General features: G+C 45.0%; 1 protein-coding gene across 1 annotated transcript in view; it reads left to right on the top strand.

The window, feature by feature from the left end:
• Fgd6 (FYVE, RhoGEF and PH domain containing 6) overlaps window positions 1-20,817 on the top strand; it is a 112,913-nt gene that overhangs the window by 85,106 nt on the left and 6,990 nt on the right. The window contains exons 10-19 of the mRNA XM_050145625.1: window positions 2,742-2,800; window positions 2,881-2,952; window positions 4,154-4,222; window positions 4,611-4,694; window positions 6,100-6,179; window positions 13,399-13,501; window positions 14,819-14,962; window positions 16,229-16,331; window positions 17,774-17,901; window positions 20,623-20,751. Of these exons, the coding sequence (XP_050001582.1) occupies window positions 2,742-2,800; window positions 2,881-2,952; window positions 4,154-4,222; window positions 4,611-4,694; window positions 6,100-6,179; window positions 13,399-13,501; window positions 14,819-14,962; window positions 16,229-16,331; window positions 17,774-17,901; window positions 20,623-20,751 (971 nt within the window). The remainder of the gene's footprint in view (window positions 1-2,741; window positions 2,801-2,880; window positions 2,953-4,153; window positions 4,223-4,610; window positions 4,695-6,099; window positions 6,180-13,398; window positions 13,502-14,818; window positions 14,963-16,228; window positions 16,332-17,773; window positions 17,902-20,622; window positions 20,752-20,817) is intronic.

Genomic DNA, 20,817 nt, shown 5'->3' with positions numbered 1-20,817 from the left:
AGAGCTGAACTTTTAAAAACATTTTATTTCAAAAGAAAAGTTCGAGGTTGCCTAAACAATGTTTCGTGTCTTCAGTGAAAACATAGTACAGTTGATGAAGAAGTCTGAAATCTCCATCAGATAAAGAATACAGGCAGTAGCTGTAGAGTCCAGATGCCCTGAGCTGTCCTTAGACCTGTGGAAAGAGGAAATTAGGATAGGAGCGGAGGCAGAGAAGACTGGCTGAGGGAAAGAAGGGCAGTAATTGAGCTGGAGTAGGCAGGAGGAAGAGGAAACATTGCTGACCAGAGTCTGTCTCATGAAGAAATCAGTGTAAGAGCTGAGGTCGTAGGTCAGCAGCAGTCTAACACTCGCTCCGCATGTGCAAGGCACCCCCTCACACCGTTCTTATAGAGGTCTTGACAATCAGAGCCCAAAGAGACCTCTGTTCATGTCCCAGGACGTCTGCCCTCATGGACATTAGTCCCTGATTCTGTATATGAAGCAAGCAGAGTTTGAGATGGAAGATCTCGATTCCTGGAGATTACCCGCCTGCAAAGAAGCACAGAGTAAATGAGCAGTAAGCAGTGGGTGCACTGTGGTCCGGAGCAGAGCAGTGCATGGTGTGGAGGGCAACTGTGGGCTACACTGTACTAAAGAGGGGTGGAGAGGGCTAAGCAAATACATCTTTGAAGTACAGCCAAGGGTAGAGTCAGCAGCATCTCTCATTGAGGAGATGGTACCCAGAGAGTAGAACGGTAGAGTGTGAAGACCAGGTGACCACGTAGCAGCATCTTTATTTATCCGCTCAGCCCTAAGGTTCTCAGCCCTGCTCACTGCACATTGCAGCACTCCAGGGAGATGGGCATCTGCAGGGAACCATGAGCATGCGCTGGGAAGGTAGCATCAGGTGCAGGGAAACCCTGCTTTCCTTTCTAACAGCCATAAGGTTGGGAGTGTAGCTCAATCATAGAGCCCCAGCCTAGCACAAATGAAACCCTAAGTTCCATCCCAAGGATATCACATATACACGCGCAAGGTTTTTAAGTAGTGATATTGAACAGAACCCATGTTTAAGGAAGACAGAAACCTCCAGGGTTGGTGCTAGGAGAGTACTCAGAGCCAGGCATGGTAACACAGAAACATAATCCCAGCATTCAACAAGCAGAATCAAGATAAAGAATTTAGGGGGCGGTGGTGGCGCACATCTTTAATCCCTGTGCTTGAGAGGAAGAGGCAGGCAGATCTCTGAGTTCTAGGCCAGCCTGGTCTGCAGAGTGAGTTCCAGGACAGCCAGGGCCATACAGAGAAACCCTATCTCCAGAAATAAACCAAACACACACACACACACACACATACACACACACACACACACACACACACACACACACACACACACACACACACACAAAGATCACGAATTTAAGGCCAGCCTTGGCTGCAGGAGAAATAGCTCCTTTGTTGCTTACCACTTAAGTACCTAAAGCTGTGGGAGAGCATGGTTTCTCCTTTAACATCTTTCTGTGTGCCTCAGAATATCAGTGTCATATGTGCAGGGTAAGCATCTTTGTTTAGGTTAGGGAGAGGGGAAGGGTGTTAGCTCCTCTGCTGTCTACCCAACAAAGGCAGTGGGACCTTCCTGCCACTGTGTCCCATGTCCTTTATGGAAGGAACATTCTGTCTTGGAATGGGGCACAGCCACATCCCCAGACAAAGATCGACTTTTAACTAGGTGTGGTGGTATGTGCCTATAATCCCAGTATTATCCCAGTTGAAGCAGAAGGATTATAGATTTGAGGCCAACCTGTAACTACAGGTTTGAGGCAAGGCCTAGTCTAAATAACTAAATAGATGCTTTTCTTTTATATCTAGCTATAAAGATGCTGGGGCTGGAACATGTAGAAACACGTGTGAACGGCAAAGAGCTAATACAGATTGCAAACCAAAACTTGGCCGTAAAGATAAATAACCCAGCCTACAAATCGATGCCTAGAGTTTCCATGCTAAGGTCTAGTGTGCTTTTGTATGGCATTCTTCCTCCCTCTCTTCTCTCTTTTCTCTCCCTCCCTCTCCCTTCCTGTTTTCTTTCCCTCCCTCCCTCCCTCCCTCCCTCCCTCCCTCCCTCCCTCCCTCCCTTTTCTCTCCTTCTCTGTTGAGGATGAAATGTAGAACTTCTGATTTCTCTTATTCCTAATTCAGATTTCTTTAAATCAGTCTCAGAGAGGAAGACTGAATCCCAGCCCCCTTCCGGTTCTGTTCTGGGAGGTCTTGGTATATGGGTGCTCTGAACCAGGGCCTTGGGTGTGCAGAGTGTGTGCTATATCATTGAGCTGTCCTTCCCAGTCTCTGACTCTCAAGTAATTGCTTTGCACAGCCCCTGCCTGCTTTATCAGAATCATTTTCCCCAGGACAGTTTCTAGTAGGAAAGGCCTTAGCTGCTATGTAAAGTCTGTCCTTGCCCCTGTAAACATCAACAGAGTAATCCCATCTCAGCAAGCCACCTAACACAGGGTCAGTGGTCTCCTTAGGGTTGCTCCTTGGTTTTGTTTGTTTTGTTTTTTCCTGTTTCCCCCTGGTTATCCCCTCACTTAATCTTACTGTTGATAGTTCCAGCTACTCACAGACAACCAAGGTCCCCTCCCCAGCCCCCAGCGTTCAATTGCTGTGTAGTAGGTCTTTTGTCAACTGGAACTGCGTAATATTGGAACCTGTTTGCTTCATTGGTAACAACCAAATGCCCTTTCTATTTCTGCATGTTTTAGATGCCCTAGCTGTTGTTATAGAGGTAGCCAACCATGCCAATGACACCATGAAGCAAGGGGTAAGTCTGGAAATCAAGGGCTGGCACAACTGTGGAACCTGGAAGCAGACCCATCTCATTTCTCCCTTGTCTTTCTGTAGGACAACTTTCAGAAGCTTATGCAGATTCAATACAGCTTAAGTGGACACCACGAAATTGTGCAACCCGGGCGGGTAAGTGTTTTAGAATACCTTCTCCAGTTCACTGCAGTGTAGCTGGGAACCGTCAGCAACCATTTTTGTTTTAGTTTTGAGAATGAGTAATGTTGCTCTTCAGTGACCTAACAGGCACCATTCTGTCCATTCAAAACAGCATGGCGGAAATCACAGTGACAGGCAGTCCAGTTCAATTAGGAGAGAGGCAGAGGACCCCATGGAGTTCCAGTTGAGTCATTTAATGGGATCATTTGATTCTGTAATACCAGCTGAACTCACACAGCATTGAAGGCAATGCCATTTAAAGTCTGTAGAGAGGCCTGGAAGGGAAAGATCACTGTTCAGATGCTCCTCATAGAGTGCAGAAGTGGTCCAAGCAATGAACTCAGGGAGTTGCAACACGTAATTATCAGGTTGTTGGATGTACCTCAAGGTCATACACAGGCAGCTATGTGTCAGTCCCCAGACTACCCCTGGCGCCAGTACAGGAAGTGAGATTGATTCTTTATCACTTTGGGGTTATTTCCATTTTTTATCTTTTCAAGAAAAAAATTAAGTTGCATCTGTGGGAGGAGGTGGTCAAAGGACAACTCTTGGGAGGGCTCCCTCCTACCATGTGGCTCTCAGGGACTGAACTCAGGCTGTCAGGTTTTGCAGCCATTACCTTTACCCACTGAGCCTTCACACTGGCCCCTTTTTACCATTTTTTGAGACAGGAATTACTGGATAGCACACTACCACATGCCTGATTTATTGAGGTGCTAAAAATCAAACCCAAAGTGTCATGCTTCTAGGCAAGCATCCTGCCAACTGAGCAAATTGTCACTCTCTTTTTCTCTGAAAAAAATATTTATTTGTTCATTTTTATTTTATGCATATGTGTGTTTAACCTATGTGTGTATGTGCACCATGTGCCTGCAGTGCCCTCAGAGGCCAGAAGAGGGTGTCAGATCTCCTGGAACTAGAGTTACAGGCTGCTGAGAGCTATACTCTGCAATATCCGTTAGTAATCTTATCAGTCTTATCCCCTGAGCCATTGCTCCAGCTCCCCACCTCCTGTTTTTAGTCTCATTTCTAAATCTCTTGTAGAGCTTAGAAAGGAACCATGACTGTAAGTCACAAAGAAACACTTCTGGGAGAATGTTGGAAGGAAATCCTATGTGTGTTTTCATTGTGTGGTGACAGGGGCACTAACTGAGTGTTTGCTTGGATGAATTAGGTTTTCCTCAAAGAAGGCACTCTGATGAAGCTGTCTCGGAAAGTCATGCAGCCCCGGATGTTTTTTCTGGTAAGAGGCCATGTGGTTTGACATGTCTGGGTCACTGCTTCATGGAAGACATGAGAGCAGACGAGCTTAGTGAACCCGGCAGCTTGGTGGCCTTTGACAGCCAGATCGCTTGTTTCAAGCGCAGGAAATGATGAGGTCTGTTAGGATGCTCCATCAGAAAAGTTTCTCTCTTAGAATTTAGTTAATTTTGTTTTATATATGGAAGAATAGTTTTAATCAAATTATTTATTCAGGCAGATTGTAATATTTCTGTGTGATTTAGAATTTATAAAAACTTTGAAATGAAGCACGTGCTTTAGAATTTTTCTGACAGGCAGTGCGTTATTGATGTCTCTTTTGCCGGAACTGGTTTCCGTAAGTGGCCTTTGTGTTCCGTTTCTCCTTCCAGTTTAACGACGCCCTGCTGTATACAACACCCATGCAGTCTGGGATGTACAAACTGAACAACATGCTCTCACTGGCTGGAATGAAGGTCCGTGTGCGTATTCATGTTTACTTACCCAACACATGCAGAGAAAACCTGTAAGATAGTCGTCCTTCTCGCTCCCCTCGCTCTTCTGTCTGTCTGCTGCGGCTCGTGCATCCGCTCGTTCCTGTCGGGGGTTAGTTTATGCAAGGCATAGTTGCTGAGAGCGACCATAAACAAAAATAGTGACAGATTTGCTCAATAATGTGCAGGCGGATTGAAGGATGGTTCATTTTCTCTCTGCCTCGTCCCAAACCTCCCTGTGCCCTGAGCCTTTGCTGTGATGCAGACATAGCACCTGTGAGCACATCATAAAGACCACTCCACGGGCAGGCACACTAACGCACCAACACAGTTAGAAGTGCACCAGAGTGTGGCAGCACACACTTTCACTCTTGCCCCTTAGGAGGAGGAGGAGGCAGAGGAGCAGGATCTCAGGGGCTTTCTCAGTTACACAGTGAGTCTTAGGCTGGCTTCAGCTCCTTGAGATTCTGCCCAAATATAACAGAAATAAGTAAGTAAATAAGTGGAGTTTAGAGCCAAAGGCAGATTGGTGGTATTTTTCTTCAATCCCATCCTCAGGAGACTGAGCTAGGAGGGTCATTTGAAATCAGGAGCTCAAGACCTTCTGAGGTCTTGGTATCATGGTAGGACTATCGTCTCAAATACACACACACATACACACACACACACACACACGTATTTATCCGTGTGTGTGTCCAGGGTCTTTTTAAAGGGCTTGGTTTGGGGTTGTGCTTTTATTTTATTGCCCAGGCTGGCCTATGTCGTCGAGGATAGTGTTGAGCTCCTTATCCTCCTGCCTTGATCTCTCAAGTGCTGGAATCACAGATGTGAGCAACCACACCAAGCTCTTTATGAGATAGAGTGGACTCTGTAGCAGAGGCTAACTTAGAAATCAAGACCTTCTTCTGCCTTAGCTTCTTGAGTGCGGAGACACTGGTGTGAACCTCCACACCCTAGAAGAGTACGCATCTTTCGACAGGTGCGGCTGGTATACTGTTTTTGATAGACAGCTGGGAAACGCCTGGTGCTCTATAATAAAACCCTTCCCCGAATAAAACATAAAACAGACATCACCACCTGAGAGAATCAGGGAAGCCTTTCTGGGGAAAGACGGGCTTAGGGATGACTAGGCCACCATGCTAGGACACTGGGAAAGGCAGTCTGTCAAGTGAATATTGTGACCTAAGGCTTGGAAATGGGGACGGCAGGCCTGCATTTGAATATTTAAATTCACCTGGAACATGGAGCAGATGGCAGAGGATGGTGGAGAAAGCTGAGTAAGGAGACTGGCTGTGGACATCAGTAGCCAGGGCCTGGGCAACGTCAGCTACTGTTGACATGTCAGATTTGCAGAGTGAGTTTGTCAGACATTTGTGCCTTCTTCCAGGTCAGAAAGCCTACCCAGGAAGCCTATCAGAATGAACTAAAGATTGAAAGTGTGGAGCGTTCTTTCATCCTGTCAGCTAGGTAAGTGTGTATGTGCGTGCGTGCGTGCGTGTGTGCATGTGTGTGCATGCGCACTTGTGTGTGCGTGCGTGTGTGTGCGCATGTGTGTGCATGCGCACTTGTGTGTGTGTGTGTGTGCGCACGTGTGCGCGTGTGTAGTCATTACACAGTCACATACACTTACACACACATTCCTGAAATGACATTTTGGCAGTATAGCTGGCTCAGATAGTTTTTTTTTTTTTTTAATTTTTAACATTTAGGTCAACCACTAGATATTTTATTTATTCCTTTCCTATAGCCTCTTCCCTTTTGTGTATGCCATCAGGCACATGATACAAGAAACAGCAGTGTCCCTCTAGGTAGAATAGTAGTAATGCTGGAACTTGCTGTGCTGATCACCTTTTGTAAGTACTGCAAGGTCTTCCATAGTTTAACACAGCATGTTTAAGAACACTTAGTGCTTTATACTTCACTAGAATGATTTCATGTGTCACTTAAGGGCCGTAACCCACGCGATAGTTAACAAACCTCTCCTTAAAAGTGAGGAAACCAAGTTAGAAAAACGTCGAGTTGCTGTCAGTATAGTTAACAAAGCCAGAATAGAAATCAGAGTCTTCTGCTTTTGATCTATTGCTGCTTCTATTTTTGATCTTAGGATACCAGGCTAACCTCAAACTGAAACCGGCAGTGACTTACACGTGGTGAAAACATGTCATAAGGGCTTCACGGCACACACAGTTACTTGAGGTCATTCTCCTCTACATAGTAAGCTTGAGGCCAACCATGACTACATGATTTCCTTTCCCAAAACAACAGGAAAGCTAACATGAGAATCAAGCATTAAGGAAACCCAAAGTTGTATAGCTCTCACACAAACATACCTCACTATTGCACTTCACTCTACTTTGCAGAGACTGTGTGATTTAATTTGCGTTTGTTAATTGTTTGTTTTGAAGCCAGATCTCCTGACGTGGCCTAGCTGGCCCCCAGTTATCAGCAGTCCTCTGCCTCCTGTGTTCCAGGATTACAGGCACATGCCACCATGCCCACTTCAGTGTTGTATACTATGAACTGAAAGTTTGTGGCAACTCCCCATGAGTCTTCCAATGCCCCTTTCCTTTTCTTTTTATAAATTAGGGTGTGTGTATGTGCACCTAAGAAGGGCAGAGTAGAGCTCCAGTTCCATTGGAACTGGACTGCAGGTGCTTGTGGAATTCTGAGCCTGTTAAGTGGGTGCTCGTGATTGCTCAGCAGCATTTGTAACCACTGAGCCATCTTTTCAGTCCTCAGTTTCCCTTTTCTAATAGCATGTGCTCACTCAATGTCTCTCTGTGTCCTGTGTCTGTAATACAATAATTAGTTTTTTCATTGTTGTATCTGTTTTCATGAACTATATAATATGTGATCATTTTGTTGGTTTTGGGTACCGTGAGCACTTCTGTATAATGTTGAACTTAATTGAGAAATGTTTGTTTTTCTGACTATGAACTGAGTGTTTCCCTTTATTTCCCCTCTCTCATGTCCTCCCTATTTTTGTAGACAAAGTAACCCTACAGTGGCCCGTGAGTGCCCAACCTAATGGGAGAGTTACACATCTCTCACTGACATCCGAAGCTAGGAGTGATCAAGGTTAATAAGTGAGGGGTCAAAAGCTCGGCAAGCTGAAAACCGGGCACCTGGGGCCAGCTGGCCGAGTTGTAAATGGAAAGGAAACGTTCTTGAAGACAATTCAATGCGCTACTCCACTGAACAAATGAATGAAAGCAGGCTTTGTGTGTTATGGGAGGTGTTCTGTTGCAGATAGAAAACAAAACCAGTAACAACATTCTCCTAAACCAAAGCCTAATCTAGAGTGAGGTCCTTTTCAGTGCTGTGAATGTCCAGAAAGGGGGAGTCTCTGCAGCAGAATGATTGAGGCAAGCAGGGGTTGTGTCTCGTAACATGCAAGCAGAAGGTGAACATGCAGGCAGAAGATGAAGCAGCAGCAGGTGCTGAAGCAGACGCTGGGGTGACTTGTCCAGCCAGCAGGTCTAATGAAACAGCCTCCCTTTAGCAGACGATGCATCTAGAACCTTCGTAGCTGGAGAGAGTCGGTACCTGGCTTCCGGCTTGCGTCACCTTGCATGCTATCCTACTCCACATCCTTCCGCCTTTTACAGGGGGCTCCTCTACTTGGATTTCATCACTTCAGTCAGGAACATGGAGCCTCTGCCTTTGGCTAAGCCTTGTACCAGGCATAGAGGTGTAGTGGACTACTTAAAGAGCCTGTCTTCACTAAACTTGCATTCCACTAGGGCAGCCATGTACTTAGCAAATATTAACCCGGTAAAGTAAGGATTAGTGTAGTTAAGTAGAATACAGGGAGAATACTAATTGCTAGGCGGTTGTTAAACTAGGTTTAGGGGAGAAAGGACATGGAGATTGGCCTTAAAGGCTTGTGTTCACTGACTCACAGAGGGAAGGTGTTGGATAACTAGGCAAAGGGAAAAGCAAGGGTCACCCGATGCTTAGGAACAATGACTTCAAAGTTCTGAGGTAGAAAGGAGCATGTGGTGTGGGCTAGGAAATGACATGAGAGGCACCCAGGAGAAGCTGGGAGGACCTGGTGAAGCGTGTGCAGGAAGACCTTGTGGCTTTGGGTCTTCAGCATAAGAGCATAGGAAAGCCACTTGGCGTTTATCACAGGGAATGATGCATCAGAACATTTCACTCCCGTGTGGACAGCACCTGGGGAAAGGTGATTGATTGAACACAGAAGGCGGAAGGCAGGGTTATTCATCAAGACCTGACAGGCTTTATGGGCTGTAGGTTGGTGCCACCGTTCACTGTAATAGGTAGCACTTGAAGGAAGCAGTTTAGGGGAAAATCAGGGGTTGGCTGCATACCGAGCATGTGCAGTGTCAGCATGGAGCCTCAGGCGTGCAAGGATTTCAGTGTCAGAAGGACGCTTAACTGGATGTATATGTGTGAGCGCCATCCTCTTGGAGATGGCCAGAGTATGAGACTGGATGAGGTGCACAGGGAGCCTGGCGTTCCCTGTGAGACTGATTCTTCAGGTCCTGTCTGCCCTCGTGCAGGCTTGCCCTGCCACCTACATAAAGCTGTCCCTGCCACCTACATAAAGCTGTCCCTGCCACCTACATAAAGCTGTCCCTGCCACCTACATAAGCTGTCCCTCTGCGGTACTCATTACTTTCTCACCGCAGTAAGGTGTCAGCCCTTAGCTGAGGAATATTTTGTGTGTCCACTTCACAGCTCAGTCCCTAGCCTATCCAGTAAATGTCATTCCGAAGAGTCACAGTAATGTGGCCTCTAAACATTGTCATTGCACCCTGCTGCAGCTCCAGCATGGGCGTGGCCAGGTCTGACATACCAGAACTCCCTTCGATTGGTAGTTTCTCCTCTCAGCAATTCATTGCAATTGAGAGGAAAATAATTTTCCTTGACAAAAATTTGTCTTCTGATGATAGATGTATTCTATTAAAAAAAAAAAAAAAAACAAAGCAAAGTACTTGAGCTGTTTGTCAGTTTGAGGAAGATGCAGATTCTTCTGCTGTGTTACAAAAGGCCTGGGATGCCAGCACTGGATGCTTCAGGCAAATGTGTGTGGTCTGTAAGAAATGTGTTATCAAGAGCTGGTAAACATTGCCTTGGCAGAAGCCCACACAAGAGAGCGCCAGGAATGATTAAACAAAAGAACAGCATATGTGACATGATTTGTACAGTCAAATCACATTCCTCATGCTCCCAGGGCTCCAGAAAAATCCAACAGCAATTCTCAAATTAGCCATCTGCCTCTCTGTTCTCAGTTACTTGGAGCAAAACGTGGGCGGTGGAAGAAGAGCTGGTAACAATTCATAAATGTTTGCCCAGAAGTCTAAGTGTCCGTTCCTGTGTTGTAGTTCTTCAGGGAACACACACCAGATGACACTGACCTGGTGGGGAAGGGCTAAGCCCTTCACTATACTTGGGTCTCCTGTCGACTCAGGACTCAGGAAACTGTCATTGGTAAGCCAGGGCCTCATATTGGTGGTCCCCGGTTTCCTCGTTGTCCACATGGTGACAATGTCCGCTAATGCAGGGGTGGAAGTAAGAGCCAGTGGGTATTCTTGGGGCTCCGAAGATGAGAAACGATGACGTCTGGGAAGCATTTAGTGCTGTTGGCTGAGCACGGTAACTACTAATTGGCAACCATGCTAGAATAGTAGAAGTAACAGGCAGATTTTATTTGGTTTAGAAAGAAAAGTGTTATTTCTTGTTTTGTTCTTTGTATGTAGTAAAAATTTGGGAACCATTGATTTGTCAATATCATTTGTAATTTCTTCTGTCAATATGAATAAATATCCTAAGTGGCATTTATCAGGGAAGTACATTACTGGACATACTACGGGAAAGGCAAGCGATTCTTGTGTCTTCTGCAGTAACAAGGGAGCTAGGCCTGTAGCAGGTCATAGTTAGAGTTCTTGGTCTGGGGTTCCTGAGGTTCTCCTTGGATCCATCCTCCAGCCCTGGAAAAGGGGAAAAAAATACAGAACCACTACCCTTTGCCCATCCATATGTCTCTCTCTTCAGGGTTGGGAGTTTTGTTTAGTTTTGTTTTGTTCTTATTTTATAGAATTGTTTATGCTTAAAATCAGAGCGAATAATATGATGAGCAGCAATGGGCTGGCTTTCTTACATTTTTCTAAATTATTTTAAACCTGACTGTAGTTGCCAGGTCATTTAGCATACTTCAGTACCGCTCTCCCAAAGACAGGGATTTCCTCACATTGTTAAGCTCCCATTGTGAAGGGTTTGTCTCATTATGATAGATTTTTTAAAAAAAAATTTATTTATCTATTTTATTTGAATGCTTATCTTTTTTTTAACTTATTATGTAAAATCTGCCTGCATGTATGCCTGCAGGCCAGAAGAGGGCAGCAGATCTCATTACAGATGGCTGTGAGCCACCATGTGGTTGCTGGGAATTGAACTCAGGACCTTTGGAAGAGCAGGCAATGAATGCTCTTAACTGCTGAGCCATCTCTCCAGCCCCTAGATTTTTAACTTGATTGTTAAAGTTTCTTCTCTCCTTCTTCTCCATGTATCTGTATAGATTGTCATACTTATGTCACCCAAAGTGTGCCTAAAAGTTTTGAATATGCAAAACAAATTTTAAATGACTTCATAACTGTCTTGACACCAATCATGAATGGGCTTTAACCACAGGTTTTGAAGGAGAGGCATGGTTGAGAAGTACAAAACCAGAATACCGTTTGCCAAGCAGGCTCCTCTTCCCTGGCCTGTTCACATTACAGTTGGGTTAAAGACAGCTGCGGTGGGAGAAGACTAGGAACAGCTCTTGGTGTGCTGAGTAATGGGCAAGCACTCACAACCACACACAATCTCCTTTATTTACTGAGTCAGCTTATGGTTTATGGTGCTAAAAATAGGTCCTCATCATCCAACTGCCTTCCATCTTTCTGATCCCTTCGTGGTGGACCGTTACATAGTATCTCAGGTTGTTATGTGACTGTCCCAAATAGCTAAAAGTTCACAAAGTTGGCAAAGACAGAGCAGCTAGACCTTTATGTTCAAGTCAGTTTCTACTGGCCTCAGTACACTCTAAACTTCAGTCATCAAGTTTGTTATTAGTAAATCCTGTTTTTCATAAACAAGGATTGAATCCAAGTTACATATACACTATGCTGTAGCAGATCAAATTTTTAAACAAGAGCTAACTCCAAGTTACATACAAGAATTTGTAGTAAACTTTATCCATGTATATTTTTTTAACAACCTTTTCTGTTTCAAGTTTTAAGCTTTGTTATAGATTTTACAGATTTTTAAGCCATACCCAACAAGCTTTCAAATCTTGAAATACAGAAAGTTTACACCATTACTTTGAGATTTTTTTTTTGAGAGCAGAGAGATAGGGGATTTTTAAGAGTGTAGAACAGAGAAAATTTAAAGATAAGAAATTTTGGGGATCATTTGTGTGTGTATGTGTGTGTGAGGTGGCAGAAATTATTAAAAATCTGCGAGTGCCCATCATTGGTAACATATTCTTTTAATCTCAGCATTTGGAAGGCAGAGGCAGGTGGGTCTCTGAATTTGAGGCCAACTTGGTCTACAGAATAAGTTCCAGTATAGCCTGGGCTACACAAAGCAACGCTATCTCAACAAACAAAAACAAATCAAACCTTTGAGAATTTGGAAATTGAGTGTGCCATTATTGAGCTATTCTGAGGCCAAACCATTTACAGTAAGATGGTGAGGCTTTAGTGAAATCTTTGAGTCTCAGGAGGAAGGAGATTGGAAAAGGCAGGTGAATAAAGCTCCAGGAGTGAGCCAAGAGGCAGGTGGCAAGGGAGCCAGAGCAAAGATGAGATGGGAGACTTAGCAAAAAGGGTCAGGAACAAACCTCTCCAGAGAGAGAATTCTGCTGGGCAGGGAGGGGGAAGTGCCTTACTGGAGATGCCCCGAATCGCAGTGGAGACATATACAGCAGACCCCAGTGAGCCAAGGAGAGGCACAGCCTTTCCAAGTGCTGGGTGCCCAGGAGGGCGAAGGACGCCCCAGGAGCAGAGGGATGAGAGGACACTTATCGTGTAGGCAAGGAGACATGAGCTCTTAGAGTAGGAAGGAGGAGCAGCTGAAGAGACAGCTGTAAAATCTACAGTTGAGTGTGGTGGGTGGCAGAAGCCAGCAGAAACAAACGATTTACACCTTAGGGGATGCTTGGGAGGGTATTGGCACCAGATATGGGGGGTACAATAAAGAAACTTCCAGCATGACTACTCCATGATATAGGAAGGTTGTTATTGTAGGAGAGAGAGAGAGAGAGAGAGAGAGAGAGAGAGAGAGAGAGAATATGAGATAAATTGGGAGGGGGGACAGAATGAGAATAAAGTGAGAGTAGTGGGGTGAGGGAGGGAGTTTGCCATTATAAAGAGAACAAAGGGGTCTCTGGAGGAAGGAAGCCTAGGGAGGTGGAAAGGACTAGTGTGCCGTCATGAACTTTGACATATATACTATGTACTTGTGATACTGAGGGAGCCTGGACACCAGTATGGGCTTTGATATGCAGTCACAAGTAGCCATATGTCCCTTCTGCTATAGGGCAAGAAATTGACTCCTTTTGGAAGGACTACCCTTCAGACCTGGCCGGAGGGTGGTATTAGTTGCCAGGGAGAAGGAAAAAGACAGGAGGACTCAGTGCTGGTATGGTCTTAATGGAACCTTTTGCTCCCATCAGCTCTGCCACAGAACGAGATGAATGGCTGGAGGCCATCTCCAGGGCGATAGATGAGTATGCCAAGAAGAGGACCACCTTCTGCCCCAGCAGGAGTCTTGATGAGGTACTGTGCTCCCCTTCCAGGCTTGCCTCAGGCTTCTGCTTTTCCTTAACTGTGAAGAGTTTATAGATGTTTAGAAAAGGAGTTGGAGGAGGTACGTGTGCTCCTAGTTTCTCCTACTTATACATGTAGGAAATTTTATTTGTTTTCTTGTGTGTTTGTGTCTGTGTGTATCTGTGTGTGTCTGTGTATTTATCATGTAGGGGAGGAGTGTTAATGGGAAGGATTGTGTGTCTCTACGTGTGTGTGTGTGTGTGTGTGTGTGTGTATGTATCTCTGTGTGTGTCTGTATATGGAGAGGGAATATATGTCTGGGTATGTGTTCCCGTGTATGTATGTGAATGTGTCTATGTCTGTGTGTATCTGTGTATCTGTGTATCTATCATGTAGGGGAGGAGTGTTAATGGGAGGGATTGTGTGTCTCTACATATGTGTGTGTGTGTGTATGTATCTCTGTGTGTGTCTGTATATGGAGAGGGAATATATGTCTGGCTATGTGTTCCCGTGTATGTATGTGAATGTGTCTATGTCTGTGTGTATCTGTGTATCTATCATGTAGGGGAGGAGTGTTAATGGGAAGGATTGTGTGTCTCTACGTGTGTGTGTGTGTTTGTGTGTGTGTATCTCTGTGTGTGTCTGTATATGGAGAGGGAGTATATGTCTGGGTATGTGTTCCCGTGTATGTATGTGAATGTGTGTATGTCTGTGTGTATCTGTGTATCTATCATGTAGGGGAGGAGTGTTAATGGGAAGGATTGTGTGTCTCTACGTGTGTGTGTGTGTTTGTGTGTGTGTATCTCTGTGTGTGTCTGTATATGGAGAGGGAGTGTGTGTCTGTGTATGTATCTGTGTATGTGTGTGTGAGAGAGAGGGGGGTATGGGAAGGGAGTGTGTGTCTCTGCATGTCTGTGTATACGGAGAGGGAGTGTGTGTGTGTGTGTGTGTGTGTTTGAGGGGGGAGTATGGGAAGGGAATGTGTGTCTCTGCATGTCTCTGTGTATTGTAGGCTATTGAACTCAGGACCTTCCTTATACTACCCCAGGTCTTTTCCCAGCTTTTCACTGTAGGGAACTGGGGGACCAGGAATAGCTTAAGGAAGAAGCTAATCAGTACCACGAGCATCTTTTACAGATAATTTTACAACAGAGCATTTTTAAATGTATTTAATCTATATACCGAGGACTTCCAATATCATGGCTCACTTTCCCCTCCCACATCTTACTGATGCCATCAGCCCTGGATAGGGCCACTACAAAGACTTGATTCTGCCGCAGGCAGTCAGTGTGCACCCAGTAATCAGAAGCCATTCTTCTTCCGCAGGACTTGGAGAAGAAAGAGGAAGTTAGTCCTCTCGGGTCTAAGGCTCCCATCTGGATTCCTGATACCAGAGCCACCATGTGTATGATTTGCACAAGTGAATTTACTCTGACCTGGAGAAGACATCACTGCAGGGCCTGTGGAAAGGTCAGAAGGGACGGTCTCCATCCCTGTGGTGACGTCTATGTCTCTGGGCTGTGCATAGTGAGGAATGTCCCCCGAGAACTCATTGTAGCCTATGAAATGGACAAACAGTAGTTGTGAAGACAGCAGATGTCATCTTATCTGTGTATTCGGGGTTGGAGTAAGGAACGTGGTTGTGGACCTTCCTTCCTCCGCTCTCCACCCACAGCTACAGTATTTCTGCAACCGTAGAGAACCTATATTCAAAAATGAAAGCTATTCCAGGCATGGTGGCAGAAGGCTGAAACCGGAAGATCTCAGCAAGTTCAAGGCCAACCTTTTTGTCTTAAGAAACAAAACAATCCACAGTTCTATAGACTCTTATTTATACTGCAGCCTATTTATTTATTTATTTAGTTAGTTAGTTAGTTTTTGCCATCTTTGTATAGAAAAGAATCAGTAGAAAGTTCCTGTGTTTTTGCTGGCCTGGAATTCACTGTGTAAACTAGGCTGGCCTGGAACTCGCAGGACTATCCTTTCCTCTTCATCCTGGATTCTGGGATTAAAGGTGTGTGCCATCACACCTGCACCAATAAATCAATTTATAAAGAGAAAATTTGTATTTTGGCTCACACTTTTGGACTTAAGTCCTTGGTCAATTGGCCTGTAGTGTTTGAGTTAAAGCAGCAGTCCCCGGAGAGAGCGTGTAGTTGGCAAAGTCATGTACTTGATTGGTAAGAGTGAAAAACATGGAGGAAATGACCCCTCAGTCTTCTTTGAAGGTACCCCACCCTCATGACCTTTAGTTTCTGCCACCTCCTGCTAGTGCCCAAGTGGAGACTTTAAGGCATAGGTCCTTGGAAGGAATTTCCAGTCCACACTGAAGTATAAGCTTTCACGATTTCTTTAGCAGAACGAACATTTATAGTGGAGGGCTCCTTCAAGGATGAAACTGGGTCCCCTAACCTGGTAGGGTCACAGAGAGTAGCTGCGGCTGTGGCAGGGACGGCGCGTAGGATGAGGGTGGTCAGTGAGACTGTCGGAAGGTCCTGCATGCTAGGAACACTGGAGGCTGTGTGTGCTAGCTCTGCTGAACACGGTGTTCATGAAGCAAGCACTCGGGGCTTACGTGTAGGCTCTCCATGTAAGCGGTCTGAGAGTCAGCCATGAGATAAGTGAGACTCAGTCACTGCCAAACTGTTGATGAATGGGCAGTGCCTTACACTGCAGCCTTTTTCATGCCTCGTCATCCAAGGTTTTCTCAATGAAATCATTGCAATGTGTTTTCAGATTGTGTGCCAAGCTTGCTCATCAAATAAGTACGGCTTAGATTACCTGAAAAGGCAACTGGCAAGAGTATGTGAACATTGCTTCCAAGAACTACAGAAATTAGGTAATATAACACTAAACATGTAACCAAAGTCTCTCCCACAGGTCCTTTCAGCCTCCTAAAAGAACCATATTTGGCAGAAGCATGATTGCCGGACTTGTCTTACTTCCTAGTATGCTCTAACTTGAGCTTTATGGTAACCCAAGAGAAATTAGACTGAGCCTTGTTTTTGGTAACAATGTACAATGGTTTTACATTGTAATTAGTAAGAAAACTAATTATTGAATTATTACTGAATGAAATGCTCAACACAGTTAAAAAGTAACTTTAATTTGTGAGCTATTTCAAAGTTTCAACTTATTCTTTTTTATTTATATTCTCTTAGATTTATTTACTTTTGTGCATGAGTGTTTTGCCTGAATGATTGTGGTGCCCACATGTTTGTATGGAGCCCCGAGAGATTAGAAGGGGGTGTGGGATCCCCTGGAACTGGAGTCAAGGATGGTTGTTCTTTGTTCTCTGGGTATACCGATGTGAAATGTTAGCATTCATCGCTAATCACCCACCCCTGCTGATCAGTCGATCTCGTCAATTTCATTTCAGAAAGTCTCACTTGTCCTGATTCTTTTGTGTCAACCTTAATAAGGTCTAGATTACTCTGATAATGCCCGTCTGCAAACGCCTCTTCCTGCCTGCTGCCTGCTTTACTTTTCTAAACTCAGTCTGGGAAGAATGTGACTTAGTGGGAAGGACCTGCCTAGCGCGTGCAAGGCTCTCAGTTTGATCCTTAGCACCATGTAAAACAAAACTTTGAAACAGAAAATGATTGATTTGGGCAATATGGCTCGCACTTGTAATCCCAGCACTCAGGAGGCCAAAACAGGGAGATTGTCATGAGGCCAAAGTATTTATATCTTGTGCCCCCCGCCCCGGCCTAAACAGCATTCCAAATTATTTAGAGCCACTTCGCCCCATTCTCCCCCCACCCCCGCTTCATTATTTAGAAGCAGGTGTTCTGGTTTGCACATCTCTTCCATTGTCTAAATCAACTTCTTTCCATCAGTAGGGAAGTTTGTAAAATGGAGGGTGTACTTGTATCTTTCAGAATTATTTTGTTTATTTATTTATGGTTTACTGAGAGTTTCCTGTAACTCAGGTTGAGGTTGAACTTGCTATGGTAAGCAAGGATGACCCTTGAACTCCCAATCCTCCTACCTCTGGGTGACAGACATGTGGTACCATGTCCATCCCAGTGAATTTTTACTTTATGTTTTGGTACTGAGGATTGAACTTAGGGCTTTGACCATACAAAGCAGGCACCATCATTGAGCAGTGTCCCTAGCTCTTTCAGAATTCTAAGGACACAGAAATAGGATCTTTTCATATGGTTTGTAGTTTAAAAATTCCACATGTAATCCTCAACTCCTGCTCAGCTCTCAGAGCTCTTGGTGGGTATTTTGTACATCATGCGTGCTTGCTGCATGAGCACACCTGCTCTCTTCTAGATCACCAGCTGCCCCCGAGGGTTGGCTCTCCGGGGAATCACAAGTCTCCTTCAAGTGCCTTGTCGTCAGTCTTGCACAGCATCCCATCGGGGAGGAAACAGAAAAAGATCCCAGCTGCTCTCAAAGAAGTAAGTGTTTCCATTAAGCTTGACAGGGCTGAATTTCATAAAGAAAGATGTCATTTCCCACTACTCTCAGGGCATGGATTTTAATACTCTGGTGGATATGGCAGATGTCTTGCAGTCTTTATTCGTCTTCCTTATGACCTGAGTCATTGACAGATGGCTGCAGAAAACTCTTTGGGGAACAGTTTACTGCAGTCATAGAAAGTGGATGTAGCCATTTTTTGTTTGTTTGTTTGTTTTTGTTTTTGTTTTTTTGAGCCTGTCCTGGAACTAGCTCTTGTAGACCAGGCTGGCCTCAAACTCACAGAGATCCACCTGCCTCTGCCTCCTGAGTGCTGGGATTAAAGGCGTGCGCCACCACCGAGGATCACTTGAGCCTAGGAGTTCAGGGCCAGGCTAGGCAACGTAGCAAGGCCCATCTCTAAAATGGAGAGGTAGAGGCAGGAAGATCAGGAGTTGAAGGCCACCCTCAGCTACACAATAAGTTTAAGGCTAACTTAAGTTATATGAGATCCTGTCTTAAGAATTCAGACAAGCTGTGCAGTGGTGGTGCACACCTTTAATCCCAGCTCTCAGGAGGCAGACACAGGTGGATCTCTGTAAGTTTGAGACCAGCCTAATCTCCAGAGTTCTAGGACAGCCAAGGTTGTTACACAGAGAAACCCTGTCTCAAAAAAAAAAAAAAAAACTGACACAAGCAAAAAGTGATACAAGTTTTGTGAGCTGGGTAATTGAGTTGGTTAATGTGAATTTTACTTTTGAAAAGATAATAGAGGGATATTTGTAGTCAACACTGGCTGATTATTTTGTGGTGCATGTATATTAATTCAAAAAGAGGAATGTGGGCCAGTAAGATTGCTCAGTGGGTAAAACACTTGCTGCCAGGCCTTGTATCCTGAGTTCAATGTTGGTCCTAACGGCCTAAGTTTAACCCTCATGACCCACGTGGTAGAAGGAAAGAACTTAACTCCCACAAATTGCTGTCTAACCTCCACCCGTGAGCCATGGAATGCATATATTCACACACACAAGAAGTAAATAAATGTAGTTAAAATGTTTTAATGCATTTACTTTCATTTTATACATGTGTTTGCCTCATGTAAACTGTGCACCATCCCAATGCCATCTGTACACTCAAGTGTTAATCTAATTAATCTTAACCAATATAAACCAGGAGTCAAATATTGGGGTAAGAATGTGGAAGATCAGAAAACTCGGAACAACCTCCAGTTGCTTCCCACCTGTCTCCTTCCTATGGTTAACGAGTGGCTAGCTCCACCCTCTGATCTCCAGGCAAGCTTTATTTGTCAGAACACAAACACAACATCACACAACAGTGTACCATGTGTTCTCCTGCCCGTGGAGGCCAGAAGTGGGTAGGGTGCCAGGTTCCCTGGAGGCAGAGCCTCTTTATGGGTGCTTGGAACCAAACTCAGGTTCTCTGCTGGAGCATCAAGCCATCTGTCCAGCTCCCAGCCCTAATTTTTTTTAAAAAAAAAGAGGTATGTAATCTAGCTTAGCAACAGCCTAACACACACACACACACACACACACACCCTGATAGAACTCCATTTTAACAGAAATCTCATTTGAACCTTAAACATTTTAATTTGCTTATTAAGAAAGACAGGGTCTTAGTATGTGGCCTGGAGCTTGCTATGTAGATCTGAGCAACAGATAACATATGTGGTCTCCAAAATGCCGCCTGAGAAAAACATTTGGTAGGCTTTGATTATTTCTCCTCTGCCAAACCAGAGCCCACAGCTGAGCCCACAAAGACAAGCCAGTGTAGGAATGGGCAAGCCAGGCAAAGCTCTGGGATCATCTCTAAAAGGAAGGCTTTTCATATCCTGCTGATAGACTTCAGACTGTGGGATAGGGACACGAGAATGTGAGGTCCCGAGGAAACTCCAGTTCTCCAAACTCCAGAAGGCAATCTAGATATCCAGAAATGAGCTCAGCCTGGACTGTAGGAGGACCCTGACAGCATGCCTCAGGAACCTGCAGAACTGGTTCCCATCTGCCACAGGGAGTCATTTCCCTCACCTCTGGCAGAAGACACAACTGTCTATAGGGTGCCTTTCAGCATTTCAAAGCACCAGCTAGCCCAGGCTTCCTCAGTACCACAAGCACCCGTTAGACATTTCAGAGTCTATGCTGGCATCCTAGCCCATCTTACCTCCTCACCTCCTACCCTACACTCCTCCAGCCCCGAGGCTTCCTGTAACTCCTCTCTTCTCACTGTGCTCTCTCTAGTCTCTATTTCTATTAGTCTTTCATTCTGGCAAGTAGCCCTGGTCGGTCATGTCCAGTCACCTCAGTCTCTGCTCCTGACTTCCAGTTGCCTCTGGCTGTTCTCACATCTGTAATAAAAAACCTTCACCGTATCATGTGGGCAGTTACTTTCTCGCTAGTCTCTGTTTTCTGTTGGTCTCTCCAGTCTGGCAAGTAGCCCTCGCCATGTTCAGTCACCTCAGTCTCTGCTCCTGACTTGTAGTTGCCTCTGGCTGTTCTTACATCTACAATAAAAACCTTAATCGTATCATGGAATGATCATGTGGGTAACTTCTTTATTGCACCCCTCAAATACAGAGAACAGCCAGTGTCATTCTGAAATGGTCGTTGCTTTCAACAGCTGGTGGTTTGAACTTGGCTTTCTGTTGTGTTGTTGTTCTTGAAAATTAGCCTATGACCCACTGAGGCACGTGGGACTTCCTTTTCCAGGTATCCGCAAACACAGAAGACTCCACTATGAGTGGTTACCTGTATAGATCCAAGGGCAGCAAGAAGCCATGGAAACACCTGTGGTTCGTCATCAAAAACAAAGTACTCTACACATATGCTGCAAGTGAGGTAAGAGGGACGCGTAAGAGGGACTTTGGGGTTTTGTTTCAGTTTTATGGAGTCTGTGGGAGGGTT

This window comes from Alexandromys fortis, unplaced genomic scaffold (assembly GCF_014885135.2).
Source record: "Alexandromys fortis isolate MF-2015 unplaced genomic scaffold, M_Fortis_MF-2015_v1.1 scaffold_50, whole genome shotgun sequence".
Taxonomy (NCBI): Eukaryota; Metazoa; Chordata; class Mammalia; order Rodentia; family Cricetidae; genus Alexandromys; species Alexandromys fortis.
The sequence above is the reverse complement of the archived record's forward strand: the minus strand, read 5'-3'. Positions and strand labels throughout refer to the sequence as shown.